We start from the raw sequence: 16,242 nt of genomic DNA, 5'->3' as shown, positions 1-16,242 counted from the left end.
CGCAATCTCTTAGCTCTGGGCATTCGATTCTCTTGCGGCCGGCAGGATGGCCTCGGCCTCGCTGATGTCGACCTTTGGACGGCCCTTGTTGAGTCCTTCGAGGAGCACGCACGCCTTGCAGAGCTTCTGGCTGGAGATGTACCCGCAGCGCGCGCACTTGCCCACGGTGGGCATCTTGTCCTTGGTCTCCGTGCTGAGGTGCATGTTCTCGCCCGAGTGGATGATATCTGAATGAATGCCCGCGGACAACACACGCAACAGTGAGTGGCCACTCGCACGAGTGACACGCACACGCACACGCACACGAAGACGAGGTGCCTCGCACCGAGAATGGCGCTGGGTCGAATCCGCTCGAGGTCCTTGAGGAACTCGCGCGCGAAGCCCCGGTACGCGTTGGGCGAGTAGATGCACTCGGTGGAGAAGTAGTCCAGCTTCTTGAAGTAGGCGTACCTACGTAGGTAAGGACCACCACCACGACGACCCTCTCCCAGGCGTTAGGAGGCGAAACAACGGCGCCGCGCCTTGAGTGTCGGCGAATCGAATGACATTAAGGTGGTGGTGGTGGTGGTGCTGGTGGTGGTGGGTCGATCGTACATGACGATCTCCTTCTCGTAGGTGTACTTGAAAGGCTTACACCGGGGCAGCGTGCCCTTGCTGCCCGTCATGATGTCCACGCATCGCCGCAGCCGGGACGAGTCACCCCGGAGAACTGGAGAGAGAGAGAGAGAGGAGAGAGAGTGCGCAGCAGCGGCGGCGGCAGAAAAAAGAAAAAGCAATTCTCGTCAAAACGAGAGACATCGGGTTCACTGAGCAGGCCGCGCGTACGGTTCATGAGCACGGTTTCGGCAATGTCGTCAGCGTTGTGGCCCGTCACGATTTTGTCGGCCTTCATGATCACCGCGCCGCGATCCAGAGCCTGCCTGCGGAAGACTCCACAGAAGGTGGCCTTCAACAGCAGTAGTGTGGGAATCGCGGCGGCAGCGTCAGCCACGGTCGATACGGTCACCAGGCGCGTCAATTGATTGATTGTCGTAATCGATCACGGGTGCGCAGCCCGGCGGGGCACACACACATACACAACACACACAACACACACAACACACACAACACACACACACGTACAGTTGTTACGGAGGCCGATCACGCGCACGATATCGTCCATCGACCACCCATAGAGATCCCGATAGGAGAGGATCTGCACACGAGCGCGCCGCACACGGGGATGATGCTGGTGTCAGCTCCACCATAGCTGTGGCCACTTGCGCCTACGCCCACAAACAATTGCAATTCTAGTTTCCTGCCGCAAACCTATGGCTCGGGACGACGACGACGAGGAGGAGGAGGGAGGAGGAGGGAGGAGGAGGATCACCTTGAGTGGCAGCTGGTACTGCTCCTTGTTCCTCTTCACCGTCTGGCGGTGGAGGTCGGTGGAGGTGGCGGGTGGTGGCGGGTGAGGAAAGGGAGGCAACGACGTCGAGAGCGAGAGCGAGAGAGAGAGAGAGAGAGCGAGAGCGAGAGAGGAGCAAGGGCGGTGGTGGTGGTGGTGAGGAGGGGAGGCGAGTCTCACCTCGAGCGAGTCGTCTCGGTAGCCGGTGATGCCCTCGTCGATGGACAGCAGGAAGAGGTCGAGCCCGTAGTCGTGCCTCGCGTTGAGGGTCGTCAGCACGTGGGCCAGCACGGTGGAGTCTGCGTCGCGTCGCGTATGAGCTTCCGCCGCGCATGAGGCGCGGACTTGGCGTAGAAAAGAAAAGAAGTAGTTGTTTGGGGAGGGAAGGGGGGGGCACCTTTTCCCCCGCTGGCGGCGATGGCGACCCGCTCGCCCCGATGGAAGAGCTTGTTCTCAATTACCGTCTGATGGACCTCGTCTTCGAAAACACGGAAAAAGCAGTCCTTGCAGATCATCTCGGCCGTCTTGGGCCGCTTGATGATAGCCCGGTTGTCCGTGCAGAGGCAACAGTACCGCACCATCTTGCTTCTTTGCGATTTGTTTTTGTTTTTTAGTCTTTTCTTTCAATTCAGAACGTTTTACGTTGCTCCGATCCTTGCCTAGCCCAAATTCTTCTATCCAGCATTACGTGCCTTGCGTTTCCGAGCCTCAAATTCTTCTACGGTTTACGTGCCATGCGTTCCCGAGTCTCAAATTCTTTTGTTGTATCACATGCCTTGCGTTCCCGAGCCTCAAATTCTTCTACGGTTTACGTGCCATGCGTTCCCGGGCCTCAAATTCCTTTTTTACACATCCCCGTTCAGTGTTCTTCAATGAAATATTTAATTATTTGTTGTTTACCGCCGACGCTGTCGAGCATCGGACGAGGGTGAAGAGAGGGGTCGGCTGGGTTTGATGAGTTTCTGCCAACTGCGCCACTCGATTCGAAGCAGGGGCTGCAGCAGCAGATTGCCCCACTCCTCCGCACGCATTTGGTACCCCTTTTGCATCATCACCACACCCATGTTCAGGTGAGCCACACCACACCACACCACAGCAAGGGAGTGCGCACCTGCGAGTTGAAGTGGAGGAAATCGCTGGCGTACATGTCTCGACCATGTCGCCCCTGCCAGCCGGGTCCCGGGTAGATTGCGCCCATCGGCTCCCTGCGGTGTGACAGCCCATCATAAATAAGCCTGTGAATAATCAATTCATGGTGGGGGGGGGAGAAGGAAGAAGAGAGGTTTACTGGCTGGAGTCGAGCTGCTGCTGCTGCTGCTGCTGCTGGGCCTGCAGAAACTCCCACAGGAGCACGTTGCGCTCCAGATTGCGCCGCTTGTGGCCTCGCTCGACCTCTCGCCTGCCAATGGTCGCACCACGTGCTACCAACGTTAGCGCCCCTAGAGTCCCTGAAGGAGGAGAGGGGACGCCGGGCCAACGGTCAACAAAACGTACCCGGCGGGGATGGGGCTTACGAAGACCAACTTGCGCAGATCCTTGAGGGCGCTGCAGATGGCGATGAAGTTGTCGACCGTGTGCGACGCGCTCTTGGGGTCCTCGCCATACCTAACGACCAACTCATCGATAAATAGACGCGCACGACCAACGACACGACCAACACATCGATGCGCGTACAGGTTGTCCATGGAGCCGAGCCCAAGGAGCACCACCTCGGCATCGTTGACGTTGGGGTCGTCCATGACGTCGCACCACAGCGTGCGCTTCACCCACTGAGCCGGGCCGACCGATGGCTGCCCAGCACATCATCCCACCACATCACCCGCCCGTCGTCATTGTAGGATCGCCCATGTCTCAGGCCACAACGCCACGCGCGCGCGCGGTGACTACTCGCCTTGTGGGCCGCGTCGGGCAACCAGTCGTCAGTCGTCGCGCCGTAGTGCCCTCGATTGATCACCACCCAATGCTGCCGGATCTGGTGGTGGGTGGTGGTGGGTGGTGTGCGGTGAGCGGCGTGTGGCGTGTAGACCACCCGCAGAGCTAGCTATGCCGGTGGTACCTTGTCGGTTTCGTCCAGGAGGTCCTGCAGGCGCGCGGGAAAGCCGGCCGTGAGCCGCCCCAGCCGCCATACGTCGCCCCAGCCCTCGACCGTTCCATCCCCTGTCCTCCAGATCGTAACGTTGTTTTTTGATTTAATTAGATGTGGCATCTGTGAATCGCTTGAAGATGGGAACGCGATGGAGTGATATAACGATCGAAGAAAAAGAGGCACCAAAATGGTGGCACATGTGTGTACCGAGGCAGAGGATCTTGTGGAAGGAATCGGAAGCAGACGGGATGGAACGGGGTCGACCGAGGCCCAGGTAGCGCACTACCACGAGCAGCCACCATCCCTGCAGCTTCTCCCAGAGCCTCCACCACCAGCCCCACCTTGACCGGCTCTTCTCCTTTGCGGCCTTCATCTTGAGCGCAGAAAATAGAAATACAAAAAGAGCAGTCCAAATTCCAAACGAAAAAAAGGAAAAGGAAAATGAAAAATGAAAGAGAACCGCCAAGAAAGGACGAGAAACCAAAGGGGAGCTGGTGGTTGGGGGAAAAAAACAACAAGGAGGAAGAACGAAGGAGGAAGAAGAGAGAGAGAGAGAGAGGCAGCGATCACGATGAGGAGGAGGAGGAAGCGGCAGCGGAGGCGAGGACGGCCGAGAGGGCGGGCACGAAGTTGACCATGGCAGCCTCTTCGTTGAGGAAGAGGTGGCTGCCCTCGGCGATGGAGAGGAACTCGAAGGCGGCCGTGGTGTAGTGCTCCCAGGAGAGGAGGTGGGTCTTGTCCTTGAAGATCAGGTCCTTCTCGCCGTCCACCGCCAGCAGCTTGCTCTGCATCTGCTTCCTCTGGCCCTCGCCGTACAGGCCCGACGCCTTTCGCCACGGCAGGTACCGCTTGCCGAGCAGGATCGACGAACGGATCACCTCTGTAATCAGCGACCGCACACGACACACGACACACGCGTGTCAGGCCAAACGCGCTGATGGGAGGAACGCGCAACACGCACGCGTGTGCGGTCACAGGTGGAGAGGGAGAGGCTGACGTACCGGGGTCGAGGGTGGTGTTGACGATGAGGCCCTGCTGCATGGCCACGCGCATGAAGTCCTCCACGGGGGCCGCGGCCAGCACGGCGTCGGACCAACCCTCCCACTCCGTGGCGAAGAAGCTGGGCTCGTCGGGCGAGGCGATCGCCGCCACCACGAGCTGCGACGACGCGCGGAAGTGGGACGCCGCCTCGTACGCGATCAGGCCGCCCATCGAATGACCGTAGAACACCAGCGGAGCTGCATAGCACACATATACACACACAACGCGACAAGACAATGAGTCACCAACACGTCCGTTGTGTGTCATGTGTGTGTCGTGTGTCGTGTGTCGTGTGTCGTGTGTGTGCGTCGTCTTTAAGTACCGGGGGCAGCCTGGTCGAGGAGGGCGAGCTGGTCGAGGATGAGCGGGAGGAGGTCCTCCCAGGCGGACGAGCGCTGGGGCACGTAGGCGTAGAGCTCCACGTCGGCCGGCACGAACGCGGTCCAGCTGCGGAACACGGAGGGCTCGCCGCCCAGGTACGGGAAGCACACCAGGCGCGCCTTGGGCTTCTCCACCTTCCGGTAGCACTCGAACACCGCCACGGGACCCGACGCCGCCGCCGACGACGCCGATGCCGAGACAGCGGTCGCGTCGGACGATGACGACGACGACGAGGAGGGGGCGAGAGAGGAGAGGGAGAGGATCTTGACGACGAGCTCGTCGATGCTCTTGCCGCCGGTGAGGTCGAGCACGGAGAGGGAGATCTTCATCTCCTTGTCGATCCAGTTCTTGAGCTCGACGGCCATGAGCGAGTCGACGCCCAGGTCGGTGAGCTTGTTGCTCATCTCGATGTCCTCGGCCGAGATGCCGAGCATGGAGCTCAGCTTGGCCCGCAGGCTCTGGCGCAGGATCTCGATGCGCTCCTCGGCGGGCGCGGCCGAAAGCTGCTGGAAGACTGACACCGAGCTGCCGCCGCCGGCACCGCCTTCGGTGGCCTCGCCTCGGTCGTCGACCAGGAGCGCGCGGAAGCGGGCCGAGGTGAGGGACGGGAGCGTGTTGGCGGCCACCCGCCACACGATGGGCGAAGCGACGACCTGCGCGGGCAGGTCGGTAATGGCCCACTGCAGGACGTGGAGGGCGTGGTCGATGGGAAGCGGGTAGATGCCGCGCTTCTTCATCGACTCCTCGAGGTCCTTGCGCTCGGCCACGTAGCCCACGTCGCCGATGGCGCCCCAGTTGATGGACACGAGCGGGAGCGACGGGGAGCGGGCGCGCGCCTGGTGGGCCAGGGCGTCGAGGTAGGCGTTGGCGGCGGCGTAGTTGGACTGGGCCAGGTTACCCACCACGGCCGACACCGACGAGAAGAGCACGAAGAAGCGCAGCGGCTCGGCGCCCAGCAGCTCCACCAGGTTGTGTGTGCCGCGCACCTTGGGCGCCACCACGCGACGGAACCGGTCCGGCGTCATGTCGTCCAGCAGGCAATCGTCTGCCATCACCACCACAACAACAACGAGATAGAGAGAGAGAGATAATGAGCTACAATGCAGGAGGACTAGATAATAAAAGATACATAAATAAAAACAAAAGCTCCTCAGAGACACGCAAAACACAGTTGTCGACATGGCGATGTTCAGGCTTAGCATAGGATGTTGTTCAATCATCATCGGAGGCGGAGGTGGTGGCCACACATAATAAATTATAAATAAATAACAAATTGGTGGAGTGGTGGAGTGGTGGTGCGTACCGAGGACCATGGCGGCCTGCATGACGCCGCCAAAGCCGGGGGCGGCGGGGAAGTGGGCGCGGATGCGGCCGAGGGCGGCCTGGAGCTGGTCGCGGTCGACGACGTCGGCCTTCTCGACCAGGACGTGGGCGCCGAGCGCGGTGAGCTCCTCGACGGCCTGGGCGGCGGCCGGGGCGGCGGCGCCGGAGCGGGAGAGGAAGGCGAGGTTGGTGGCGCCGTGCTGGGCCATCCAGCGGGCCACGGCCGAGCCGAAGCCGCCGAGGCCGCCGACGAGGAGGTAGACGGGGGCCGGGTCAAAGGCAAAGGCGGGGAGGAGGGTGCGGACGGGCTCGTCGGGGCGGAGGGAGAGGATGACCTTGCCGATGTGCTTGCCCTGCTGCATGTAGCGGAAGGCCTCCTCGACGCGGCCGAACGAGTAGACCTTGCGCGGGAGCGGTCGGAGCTTGCGCTCGTGGAAGAGGGCCATGAGCTCGCGGAAGATGCGGCCCGACGTGTGCGGGTGGGAGCCGTTGAGGCGGTCGAGGTCGATGGCGAAGAAGGAGAGGTTCTGGCCGAAGGGGAGCAGGTCGAGCTTGGAGTTGCCGTAGATGTCGCGCTTGCCGATCTCCAGGAAGCGGCCGAACGGGGCCAGCACGCCCACGCTCTTCTTCAGGGCCTCGCCCGAGAGCGAGTTGAGCACGAGGTCGACGCCGCGGCCGTCGGTCTTCTTGGCGAGCTCCTGCACAAAGTCGAGGCTGCGCGAGTTCATGATGCGGTCGGGCCGCACGCCCAGCTCGCGCTCGATGAACTCCCGCTTCTCGCGGCTGCCCACCGTCGCGTAGACCTCGGCGCCGAACAGGTGCGCCAGCTGAATGGCCGCCTGGCCCACGCCGCCGGCCGCGGCGTGGATCAGCACCGACTCGCCCGGCTGGATGTGGCCCAGGTGCTTGAGCGCGTAGAGGGCCGTGAGGAAGGTGGCCGGGATCGTGGCGGCCTCCTCGAAGCTCATCCACTCGGGGATGGGCTGCACCAGCGGCGCCAGGGTGGTGACGTAGGTCGAGAAGCAGTAGCGCGCCACGCACACCACGCGCTGCCCGACGGCCAGGTCGGCGACGCCCTCGCCCACGGCCGCGACGACGCCGGAGCACTCGATGCCCAGGTTGCGCCCGCAGAAGCCGCCCTCGACGGCCTCGTCGGAGAGCATGCCCATGGCCAGCATCACGTCCTTGAAGTTGAGGCCCGTGGCCTGCACCTGCACCTCGACCTCGCCCGGGCCGGGCGCGCGCCGCTGCGACTCGCGCCACTGCAGCGTGTTGAGCAGGCCCGCCGTGCCCACCTCGAGCCGCAGGCCCGCGCAGTCGCCGTAGCGCTTCTCCTCGGTGCGCTGCAGATCGGCCGACACCTTCTTGGCCGCCACGCGCGGCACGTACACCACCGGCCGCTCGGAGGCGGCGGCGCCTTGACGCACGACGAGCTCCTCCTCGTCGCGCACGTGCGGCGACGCGAGCGCCTCGAAGACGCTGGCCGCCACCTGCGCGGGCGTGAAGTGCGGGTCGACGTCGACGACGCAGCTCTTGATGCCCGGGCGCTCGTTCTTCATCACGCGCGAGAAGCCGACAAGGGGCGCGTTGTGGGGCAGCGGGCAGTCCATGTTGCCGCCGCGCGTTACCCAGTAGACCTCGCCGCAGTGGCCGCTCACCGCCGCCTTCATGCGCTCGAACTCGCCGTCGGACACGCCCTCGAACACGGACGCGCTCGACAGCGAGGGCAGGTACACCAGCGTACCGTGCGCCGCCGCCTCGCCGGCCGCGGCCACGCGCACCAGCTCGCGCGGCGCCGCAGCGCACAGGCTCGCGAGCTCGGCGACGACGGCCTCCTGCTCCTCGCCGGCGTCGGCGAGCACGTAGACGACGGGGGTGGTGGCGGGCTCGGCGGGGGCGGAGAGGGGCGCGGTGACGAGGAAGGTGGCGTGGATGGGGCGCGGGCGGCGGTCGTGCAGCGGGTGGATGGCGGCCCAGCCGCTGTCGACAAAGGCCTGGCGCCAGGCCTGCTCGGAGAGGGTGGGGCCGACGCTGCGGCGCTCGGGGTCCTGGAAGCGCCACCAGCCGGAGAGGGTGCCGAACACGGTCTGGATCCACATGGGCGTGTTGACGAACTCGTTCATGAGCAGCTGGCCGCCGGGGGCCAGCAGCCGGCGCACGCTGGTGAGGGTCTGGACGATGTCGACGGTGGCGTGCAGCACGTCGGTGGCGACGATGAGGTCGTAGGACTCGGGCGTGAAGCCCTGGGCGTCGAGGTCCTTCTCGATGTCGAGCACCTGGAACTTCATGCGGCCGCCCCACGGGGCGAACTTGGCCTTGGCCTTCTCGAAGAAGGAGGGCGAGATGTCGGTGAAGGTGTACGACACGAAGCGCTTGCCCAGCACCGGCAGCGCGTGCGTCGTGGTGCCGCCCGTGCCGGCGCCGATCTCGAGCACGCGCAGCTGGCCGTGCTTGTGGGCCAGCAGGTCGAGCGCCTGCCCGAGGATCTGGTTGGCCTGGTAGAAGGTGGGACCCTTCTCGTACACGCGGTACACCGTGTCGTCCTTGAACAGCAGCGAGAGCGGGTCCGTGGTGCCCAGCAGGATCTCCTCCAGGTGGTACCCGATGCGGTGCACCACGAGGCTCTCGTCCTTGAGCGCCTGCTCCTCCTCGGCGTTGAAGAAGGCCTCCACGGGCACGTTCTCGGCGGCGGCCTGCTCGGCCGTGGCGCGCACGGTGGCCTCGAGCCAGTCGTAGAGCGGGCGGTAGAGGGGCACGATGCGCTCGCGCTTCTCGGGGCTCGCCTCGAACGAGGCAGCGACGCGGCGCAGGTAGGCGAGCGCCACGCGCTCGGGCTCGTCGTCCCACGCGGCGTCGGTCGGTGGCACGGCCTGCGCGACGAGGCCGTCGGCGCCGTGGACGAGCAGGGCCAGGTCGGGCCTCCACACGAACTCGTAGAGGCTCTCGTTCCACTCCCACGAGCCCTGCTCGTCGCCGCCCTTGGCGCCGCCCTTCTTGCCGATGGAGGCGCACAGGAGGCCCTCGACGCTCACCTTGTCCTCGCCGTCGGCCAGGCCCAGCAGGCGGATGTCGCCCACGAAGCTGCCCTGGGCGGGCTTCTTGGCCGTGGCGTGCACAAAGTACTTGGCCGCGCGGCACGGCGAGTGCACCTCGATCTTGCCGATCCGCACCGGCAGGTAGCTCTCCGAGAGCGAGCCGCCCACGGCCCCGATCAGCACCTGGAAGCACGCGTCCAGCACCGTCGGGTGGATCGCGTAGGAACTTCCCGCCGGCGGCAGCGCGCACGCCACGGAGCTCACCACCGCCCACGCCTCACCGTCGCCGCGGTGCAGCTCCTCGATGCCTGCACATGTACACATGTCGTATCGTGAGTGTCGTGTCGTTGGTGAACAACAACCACCACACACACTTCTAGAGAGAGAGAGAGAGGAGGGATGGATGGATGGATGGATGGGTATAAAAAAGAGTGTGTGTACGCACCCTGGAAGTCGGGGCCGTATTCGAGGCCGGCGTCGTTGAAGACCTTGTAGCACTCGTCCTTGGAGACAAAGTGCGGGCAGCGCTCCTTGACGGCCTGCATGAGGGCCTTGTTGGCCTCGATCTGATCGGCGGCGGCCGGGGCGGCGGGGGCGAGCCTGCGGTGCTTGCCGCTGCAGTGCTCCTGCCAGCCGCTGCCGTCGGCCGAGAAGACGGTAAAGTCGCGGCGGCCCTCCTCCTCCTTGTCGGCCAGCGTGAGCTGGGTCTTGATCGCGGTCTGGTCGGTCTCGAAGATGAGGGCCTTCTTGAACACGATCTCCTCGATCGCAACGGGCGTGTTGACGGCGTCGCCGCCGGCGCTCTTGGTCTCGTCGGTGGGGATGGCGGCGGCCATGGCGATGTAGCCGGCGCCGGGGAAGACGATGGAGCCCTGGACGACGTGGTCCTTGAGGTAGGGCAGGTGGGGCACCTTGAGCTCGTTCTGCCAGAGGGCGGCGCCGTGGGCCTGGTGGAGGCGGTGGCCCAGGAGCTCGTGGCCCAGCTCGCGGAAGCGGGACTGGCGCGAGATGTCGGACTCGTGCCAGTAGGACTTGCGTTGCCACGGGAACGAGGGCAGGCCGCGCACGAGGCGGGGCTCGCGGTAGCCGACGAGCAGCTTGTCGCGGAACACGCGGTCCCAGGCGACGTCGACGCCGGCGTCGTGGAGGGCGCAGAGGGAGAGGACCATGCGGCGCTGCTCGTCCTCCTTGCGGATGATGGAGGGCAGCACGGCGGGCGGCTGGGCGGAGAGGGCCAGCAGGCACTGGCGCAGCGGACCCTGGAGGGCCGGGTGCGGGCCGATCTCGACGACGACGTCGATGCGCGTGGTGCGGAAGGCGGCCTCGATGGCGGGCCAGAAGCGGACCATGGAGACCAGGTTGCGCACCCAGTAGTCGGCGCCGAGGTCGGAGGCCTTGCAGGGCGCGCCGAGCACGGTGGAGATCATGGGCACGCGGGTCTGCTCGCCGCCCTGGGTCTCGAGACCCGTGAGGAGCTCGGTGAGGCGGGCGCCGACGGGGAGCATGTGGTGCGAGTGGTAGGCGCAGTCGATGCGGAGGAACTGGCAGAAGACGCCGCGCTCCTTGAGCACCTCGCCGATGGCCTCCATCTCGGCGGCGTCGCCGGAGATGGTGCAGTTGGTGGGCGAGTTGACGGCGGCGATGCCGACCTTGCCGCGGTAGGGGGCCAGGAACTCGGCGGCCTCCTGCTCGGTCATGCCCACGGCGGCCATCTTGCCGCGGCCGCTCTCGTTGACCTTCATGGCCTCGCCGCGGTACACGGCCGTGCGGATGGTGGCCTCGAGCGACAGCGCGCCGGCGGCGTACGCGGTGGCGATCTCACCGCTCGAGTGTCCCACCACGATCGAGGGCTCCACGCCCCAGTGGCGCCACAGGCGCACCAGCGAGACCTGGAGCGAGGTGGTGCACGGCTGCGCGATGTCCGGCCGGTTGACGATGGTCGTGGCCTCATCCTGCGCGAGCACCTCGAGCACGGACCAGCCCACCAGGCGCCGCACGATGCGGTCGCACTCGCGCATGCAGTCGCGGAACACCGGCTCGTCGCGCAGCAGCTGGCGGCCCATGGCGTACCACTGCGCGCCCTGGCCCGTGAACACGAACAGCACCTGCTTGGCCTTGTCGGCCTCGGGCATCTTCGCGATCTTGGCCTTGGGCAGCTCCGCCGCCAGCTCCGCCGCCGACGACACCACCGTCGACAGGCGGTAGCCGTGGTGCGTGCGCCGGCAGGCCAGCGTGTAGGCCAGGTCCATCAGGTGCTCGGCGTCGTCGGCGAGGCCGAGGCCGTCGGCGGTGTCGGCGAGGCGGGCGGCGTAGGCCTGCTGGAGGTCGGCGAGAGCCTGCTTGGTGTGGGCCGAGAGGACGACGGGGAAGGCCTGCGGGGTGCGCTCGTTGCGGCGGTGGTGGGCGGGGAGGGCGAGGGCGGGCACGAGGGGCGCCTGCTCGATGACGGCGTGGGCGTTGCTGCCGCCGAAGCCGAACGAGTTGACGCCGGCGCGGCGGACGGAGCAGGCGGGCCACGGGGTCTTGGTGCCGGTGACCTTGAGGCGCATGCCGTCAAAGTCGATGTCCGGGTTGGGGGTCTGGAAGTGGAGGTTGGCCGGGATGACGCCGTGCTCCATGGCCAGGACGGCCTTGATGACGCCGGCGAGGCCCGAGGCGCCCTCGAGGTGGCCGATGTTGGACTTGACGGAGCCGATTAGGAGCGGGTTGTCGCCGGGGCGCACCTCGCCCAGCACGGAGCCGATGGCGCCGGCCTCGACGGGATCGCCGGCGCGGGTGCCGGTGCCGTGGGCCTCGATGAACTGGACGTCGAACGGGGTGAGCCGGGCGCGCGAGTAGACCTCGCGGAGCAGCGCGGCCTGCGCGTCGCGGCCGGGGAAGGTGAGGCCGGCGGTGCGGCCGTCCTGGTTGGTGCCGGTGGCGCGCACGAGGGCGCGCACGGAGTCGCGTTCGCGGGCGGCGGTGGCGAGCGGTTCGATGACGAGCACGCAGATGCCCTCGCTGCGCACGTAGCCGTCGCCCGAGGCGTCAAAGGCCTTGCAGCGGCCGTTGGGCGAGAGCATGTGGAGCTTGGCAAAGGCGATGAACATCTCCGGGAGCAGGTTGGTGCTGGTGCCGGCCACGATGGCGCGGTCGCACTCGCCGCGCTGGATGCTCTCGCAGGCCAGGTGGAGCGCGACCAGCGAGGACGAGCAGGCCGTGTCGACGGTGAACGAGGGTCCCTTGAGGTCGTAGAAGTAGGACACGCGGTTGGGCACGATGCTCGACGCGCAGCCGGTCTGCACGTAGGGCCGGATCTTGTCCGGGTCGGCCACCTGCACCTTGTGGTAGTCGGAGAAGCACACGCCCGTGAACACGCCCGTGCGCGAGCCGCGCACTTTGTCCAGGCTCATGCCGGCGTCCTCGAGCGCCTCGTACACCACCTCGAGCACCATGCGCTGCTGCGGGTCCATGACCTCGGCCTCGCGCGCGCCGATGTGGAAGAACGACGCGTCGAACTTGTCCACGTCGTCCAGGAAGCCGCCCTGCGTGGTGGGCATCTTGCCCGGCTTGTCCATGTCCGGGTCATAGAAGGCCTCCGCGTTCCACCGGTCGGCCGGGATCTGCGAGATGGCATCGACGCCCGAGTCCAGGTTGGACCAGAACTCGCCCACGTTGCGCGCCTTGGGCACCCGGCACGCCATGCCCACGATCGCGATCGGCGCGCCCGGGTAGTCCTCCAGCGTGGGCACCACCGGCTGCGCGAGCGCGGCCACGTCCACCTCGGGCAGGGCCTCGTCGTCCTCCTCCTCCTTGGCCTGGGCCTCGGCGATGCTGTCACTGCTGGCACTAGTGCCGTTGCTCTGCAGAGCAGACTTGAGCTCGAAGCCGCCCTTGCGGCGCTGGCGGCGCTTCTCGGGCTTGAAGGCGGCGAGCTCCTCGTCGATGAACTTGGTGAGGCGCGGGGAGATCTTGGTGTAGGCGTCGGAGAGGAGCAGGTCGACGATCTGCTCGATCGAGTTGTACTCGTCGCACAGGCTCGTGGGCAGCGCGCAGCCCAGGCGGTCCTCGAGCTCGCGCAGGAGCTGCATCTGCCGGAGCGAGTCCATGCCGTAGGACCGCACGTCGCACGCCGGGTCGATGTTGGCGGCGTCGAGGTCGACGGCCTCGGCCACCTTGTTCACGATGTAGCGCTGGAGGGCCTCCTTGCGCGGCTTGAAGGCCTGCACGAGCTTGTCCACCACGCCCCCCACCAGGTTGCGACCGCCGGCGCCGCTGTTGGTGTTGGAGTCCAGGCGGGCGAGCGAGGCCTGCAGGTAGCTGTAGCGGCAGGCGAAGCGCATGAGCTTGCCCGACGACGTCTTGGGCACCGTATGCTCCTTGACCAGCACCACGTCGTGCAGCTCCAGGCCGTCAAACGCGCGCGCCACCGCCGTCTTGATGCTCAGCACGAGGTCGTCGCGCGCCTTGGCGTCGGCCACGGGCTGACGCAGCTCGGCCACGGCCACCACCTTCTCCTCGTCGTGGCCCTCGAGCTGCACCGAAAACACGGCGCAGCAGCCCGGGCGCACGAGGTCGCTGGCGCTGTGGATGGTCCACTCGATGTCGAGCGGGTACACGTTGCGGCCCCGCACGATGATCAGGTCCTTCAGGCGGCCCGTCACGAACAGCTCGCCCTTCTCGTTCACGAAGCCCAGGTCGCCCGTGCGCATGTAGCACGCCGACGACGCGTCGCCTTCCACGGTGGCCGCGAACACCTCCTGCGTTCTGTACAATCATAACACGCACACGCACACAAGTATGAGAAGAAGAACCCCGCGGCGTTTATATGTGCGGTCGTGGTGGAGGGCGAGTACCTGTCGGGCTGGCCGTAGTAGCCGGGAGAGATGCCGGGGCCGCGCGCCCAGATCTCGCCGACGGAGAGGGGCGGGCAGGCGGTGCGGGAGACAGGATCGACAATGCGGATCTCGCCCTCGGGGAGGCTGGTGCCGCACGCCACGAGCACGTCGCCGGGTCGGACGCGCTCCTCCTTGGCCCCGGCCGACGACGCCGGCGAGGCGAGGAAGGTGGGCGGGACGCCCTGCTGTCCGCCGGTCAGGATGAGGGTGGCCTCGGCCAGGCCGTAGCAGGCGTAGAACTTGTCCATGGTGAACCCGCTGGGTCCGAACTTGTCGCAGAAACGGCGCAGCGTCGACGCCTGGACCTGCTCGGCTCCGTTCAACGCCACCTGCAACAAGCCGTTACAATGAAGCGCAAAATTAGGAAAGTCGTTTCCGGGTGGTGGGTTGGAGGTCGAGTGAGGTGTGGGTACGCGAAGGTGGGAGAGGTCGAGCTGGCGGGCGACGGCGTCGGAGAGCTTGCGGGCGCAGAGTTCGTAGGCAAAGTTGGGCGCGGCGACGTGGGTGACGCGGTGCTGGGCGACGAGGTGGAGGAACATGTCGGGCCGCTTGAGGAAGGTGGAGGGGGCCATGAGCATCATGGGCATGCGCGAGTAGAGCACCGAGAGCACGTTGCCCACGAGGCCCATGTCGTGGTAGAGGGGCAGCCAGCACAGACCGAGCTGCTGCGGGGCCTGCGTGTCGAGCAGGTGACTGATGGCCACCGCGTTGTAGACGGCATTCTCGTGCGTCACCACCACCCCCTTGGGGAACGCCGTGGAGCCCGACGTGTACTGGAAGCAACAACATCACACGCACAGGCGAAAGCCACTTGGTCAGCCCTCTCTTTTGATGTGCCGTGTGTGTGTGTGTGTGTGTGTCGCGTGGTGCGGACCTGAAGGTAGGCGGGAGAGGCGGGGGAGATGTCGGGAGGGGTCCACGAGGAGGCGGTGCGGTCGAGGAGGTCGATGGCGATGGGCAGGAGCTTCTTGAGCGCGTACCCGCCCCGCGCGAGCGGGTTGAGCAGCTTGCGCTGGAGGCCCTTGTGTACGACGGACGTGGTGAGCATGAACCGTGCCTCGCTGTCAATGACCAGCCCGTCGAGCTGCAGCCCACCACCACCACCACCACCACACCACGAGGAGGCACAAATGCATCTGCGATTAGTGGCGCTAATCACAAAAAATCGGGGGGGGGAGGCAACAACCAGCCAATAAGAAAACGAATTGGGCTGAGATTGCATTGATCACAATGACGCCACGTTCTGGGGCTGGGGGAGGGCACCTTGAAGAAGTCCTCGTCCTTGAGGGGCGGGTAGACCGGTACGGCGATGGCGCCGGCGTAGACGCAGCCGAAGAAGCCCACGACAAAATCGAGACCGGGCTCGAAGATGAGAAGAACGCGCTGGCCATGGGCCTTGTTGGCCTGGAGGCCCTGAGCCACCACGCGGGCTTCCCGCTCGAGGTCGGCGTAGGTGAGCTTGCGGGCCACATTTCCGCTGTCATCGATCCATGAGAAGCCCGAAGAAATGGCCGATGCGGTCGTGTTGGCCGCATCGGCAGGCGAGGTAGTGGTAGCCGCGGCGTGTCGTTGGAGGAGGTCCACGAGAGTGCGTGGATTGCCCTGGACAGTCTTGCCACAGATGGTAGGGATGGTAGTGGCCATGTTGGTGTTTACCTCGGTGTGTTATATGATGGCCTCTGCTGTGACGAGAGAGTGATCGAATTCGACGGAGATGATGTGGTCACGACGATTTTGTGTTTTCTTCCGAACGAATGGAATTAATCGGCGGCTGCCGCGATGGGGGATGAACAGAGAGATGTAGGGAGTGGGGAAAAAAAGAGAGTGTGGGCGACCTCGCACACAAATGTGAACAGCCACGGGCCGGGAGCGCGTGAGGCCGAAGGCTGGTGTTTGCGAGCGAGGGAGAAGGCGCGAAGAAGACGCCGCCCCACCGCCAGCTCCGGAAAATGCGGCGAGTCCCCCCCCCCTTCTTTCCGGCGGTTGGTGGGCCTCCGAGGCCCCTAATTTCTCGCTGCGTCCTCGTCGTCGACAATGTCGCCACTGTTTCGCCATTTTTATTCGCTCGTCGATGGCCCACGGACAATTACAACGAATGATCATGATGCCGTG

General features: G+C 65.5%; 1 protein-coding gene and 1 pseudogene across 2 annotated transcripts; both read right to left on the bottom strand.

Moving 5' to 3' along the window:
* Positions 1 to 9: 9 nt before the first annotated feature.
* Positions 10 to 1,968, bottom strand: ACA1_293910 (annotated as a pseudogene).
* Positions 1,969 to 2,453: 485 nt separating this feature from the next.
* On the bottom strand, positions 2,454 to 15,774 carry ACA1_293900 (AMP-dependent synthetase and ligase; the record flags this gene model as incomplete). Of its 2 annotated transcripts, XM_004368117.1 has the most annotated exons (9): positions 4,040 to 4,353; positions 4,475 to 4,711; positions 4,837 to 5,940; positions 6,199 to 9,561; positions 9,699 to 13,999; positions 14,089 to 14,459; positions 14,544 to 14,903; positions 15,005 to 15,214; positions 15,394 to 15,774. In XM_004368117.1, 9 exons carry the CDS (start codon positions 15,772 to 15,774, stop codon positions 4,040 to 4,042), a joined length of 10,641 nt encoding a protein of 3,546 aa, XP_004368174.1. The 2 variants fall into 2 exon arrangements, with proteins under 2 accessions (XP_004368175.1, XP_004368174.1); XM_004368118.1 differs by lacking the exons at positions 4,040 to 4,353; positions 4,475 to 4,711; positions 4,837 to 5,940; ... (4 more) ...; positions 15,005 to 15,214; positions 15,394 to 15,774 and adding exons at positions 2,454 to 2,498; positions 2,543 to 2,588; positions 2,676 to 2,786; ... (3 more) ...; positions 3,444 to 3,544; positions 3,681 to 3,846.
* Between the last annotated feature and the right edge of the window lie 468 nt (positions 15,775 to 16,242).

The sequence above is a fragment of the Acanthamoeba castellanii genome, assembly GCF_000313135.1.
Source record: "Acanthamoeba castellanii str. Neff unplaced genomic scaffold scf7180000084777, whole genome shotgun sequence".
Taxonomy (NCBI): Eukaryota; Discosea; order Longamoebia; family Acanthamoebidae; genus Acanthamoeba; species Acanthamoeba castellanii.
Note: the sequence above shows the minus strand (reverse complement) of the source record. Positions and strands in the feature narration are given on the sequence as shown.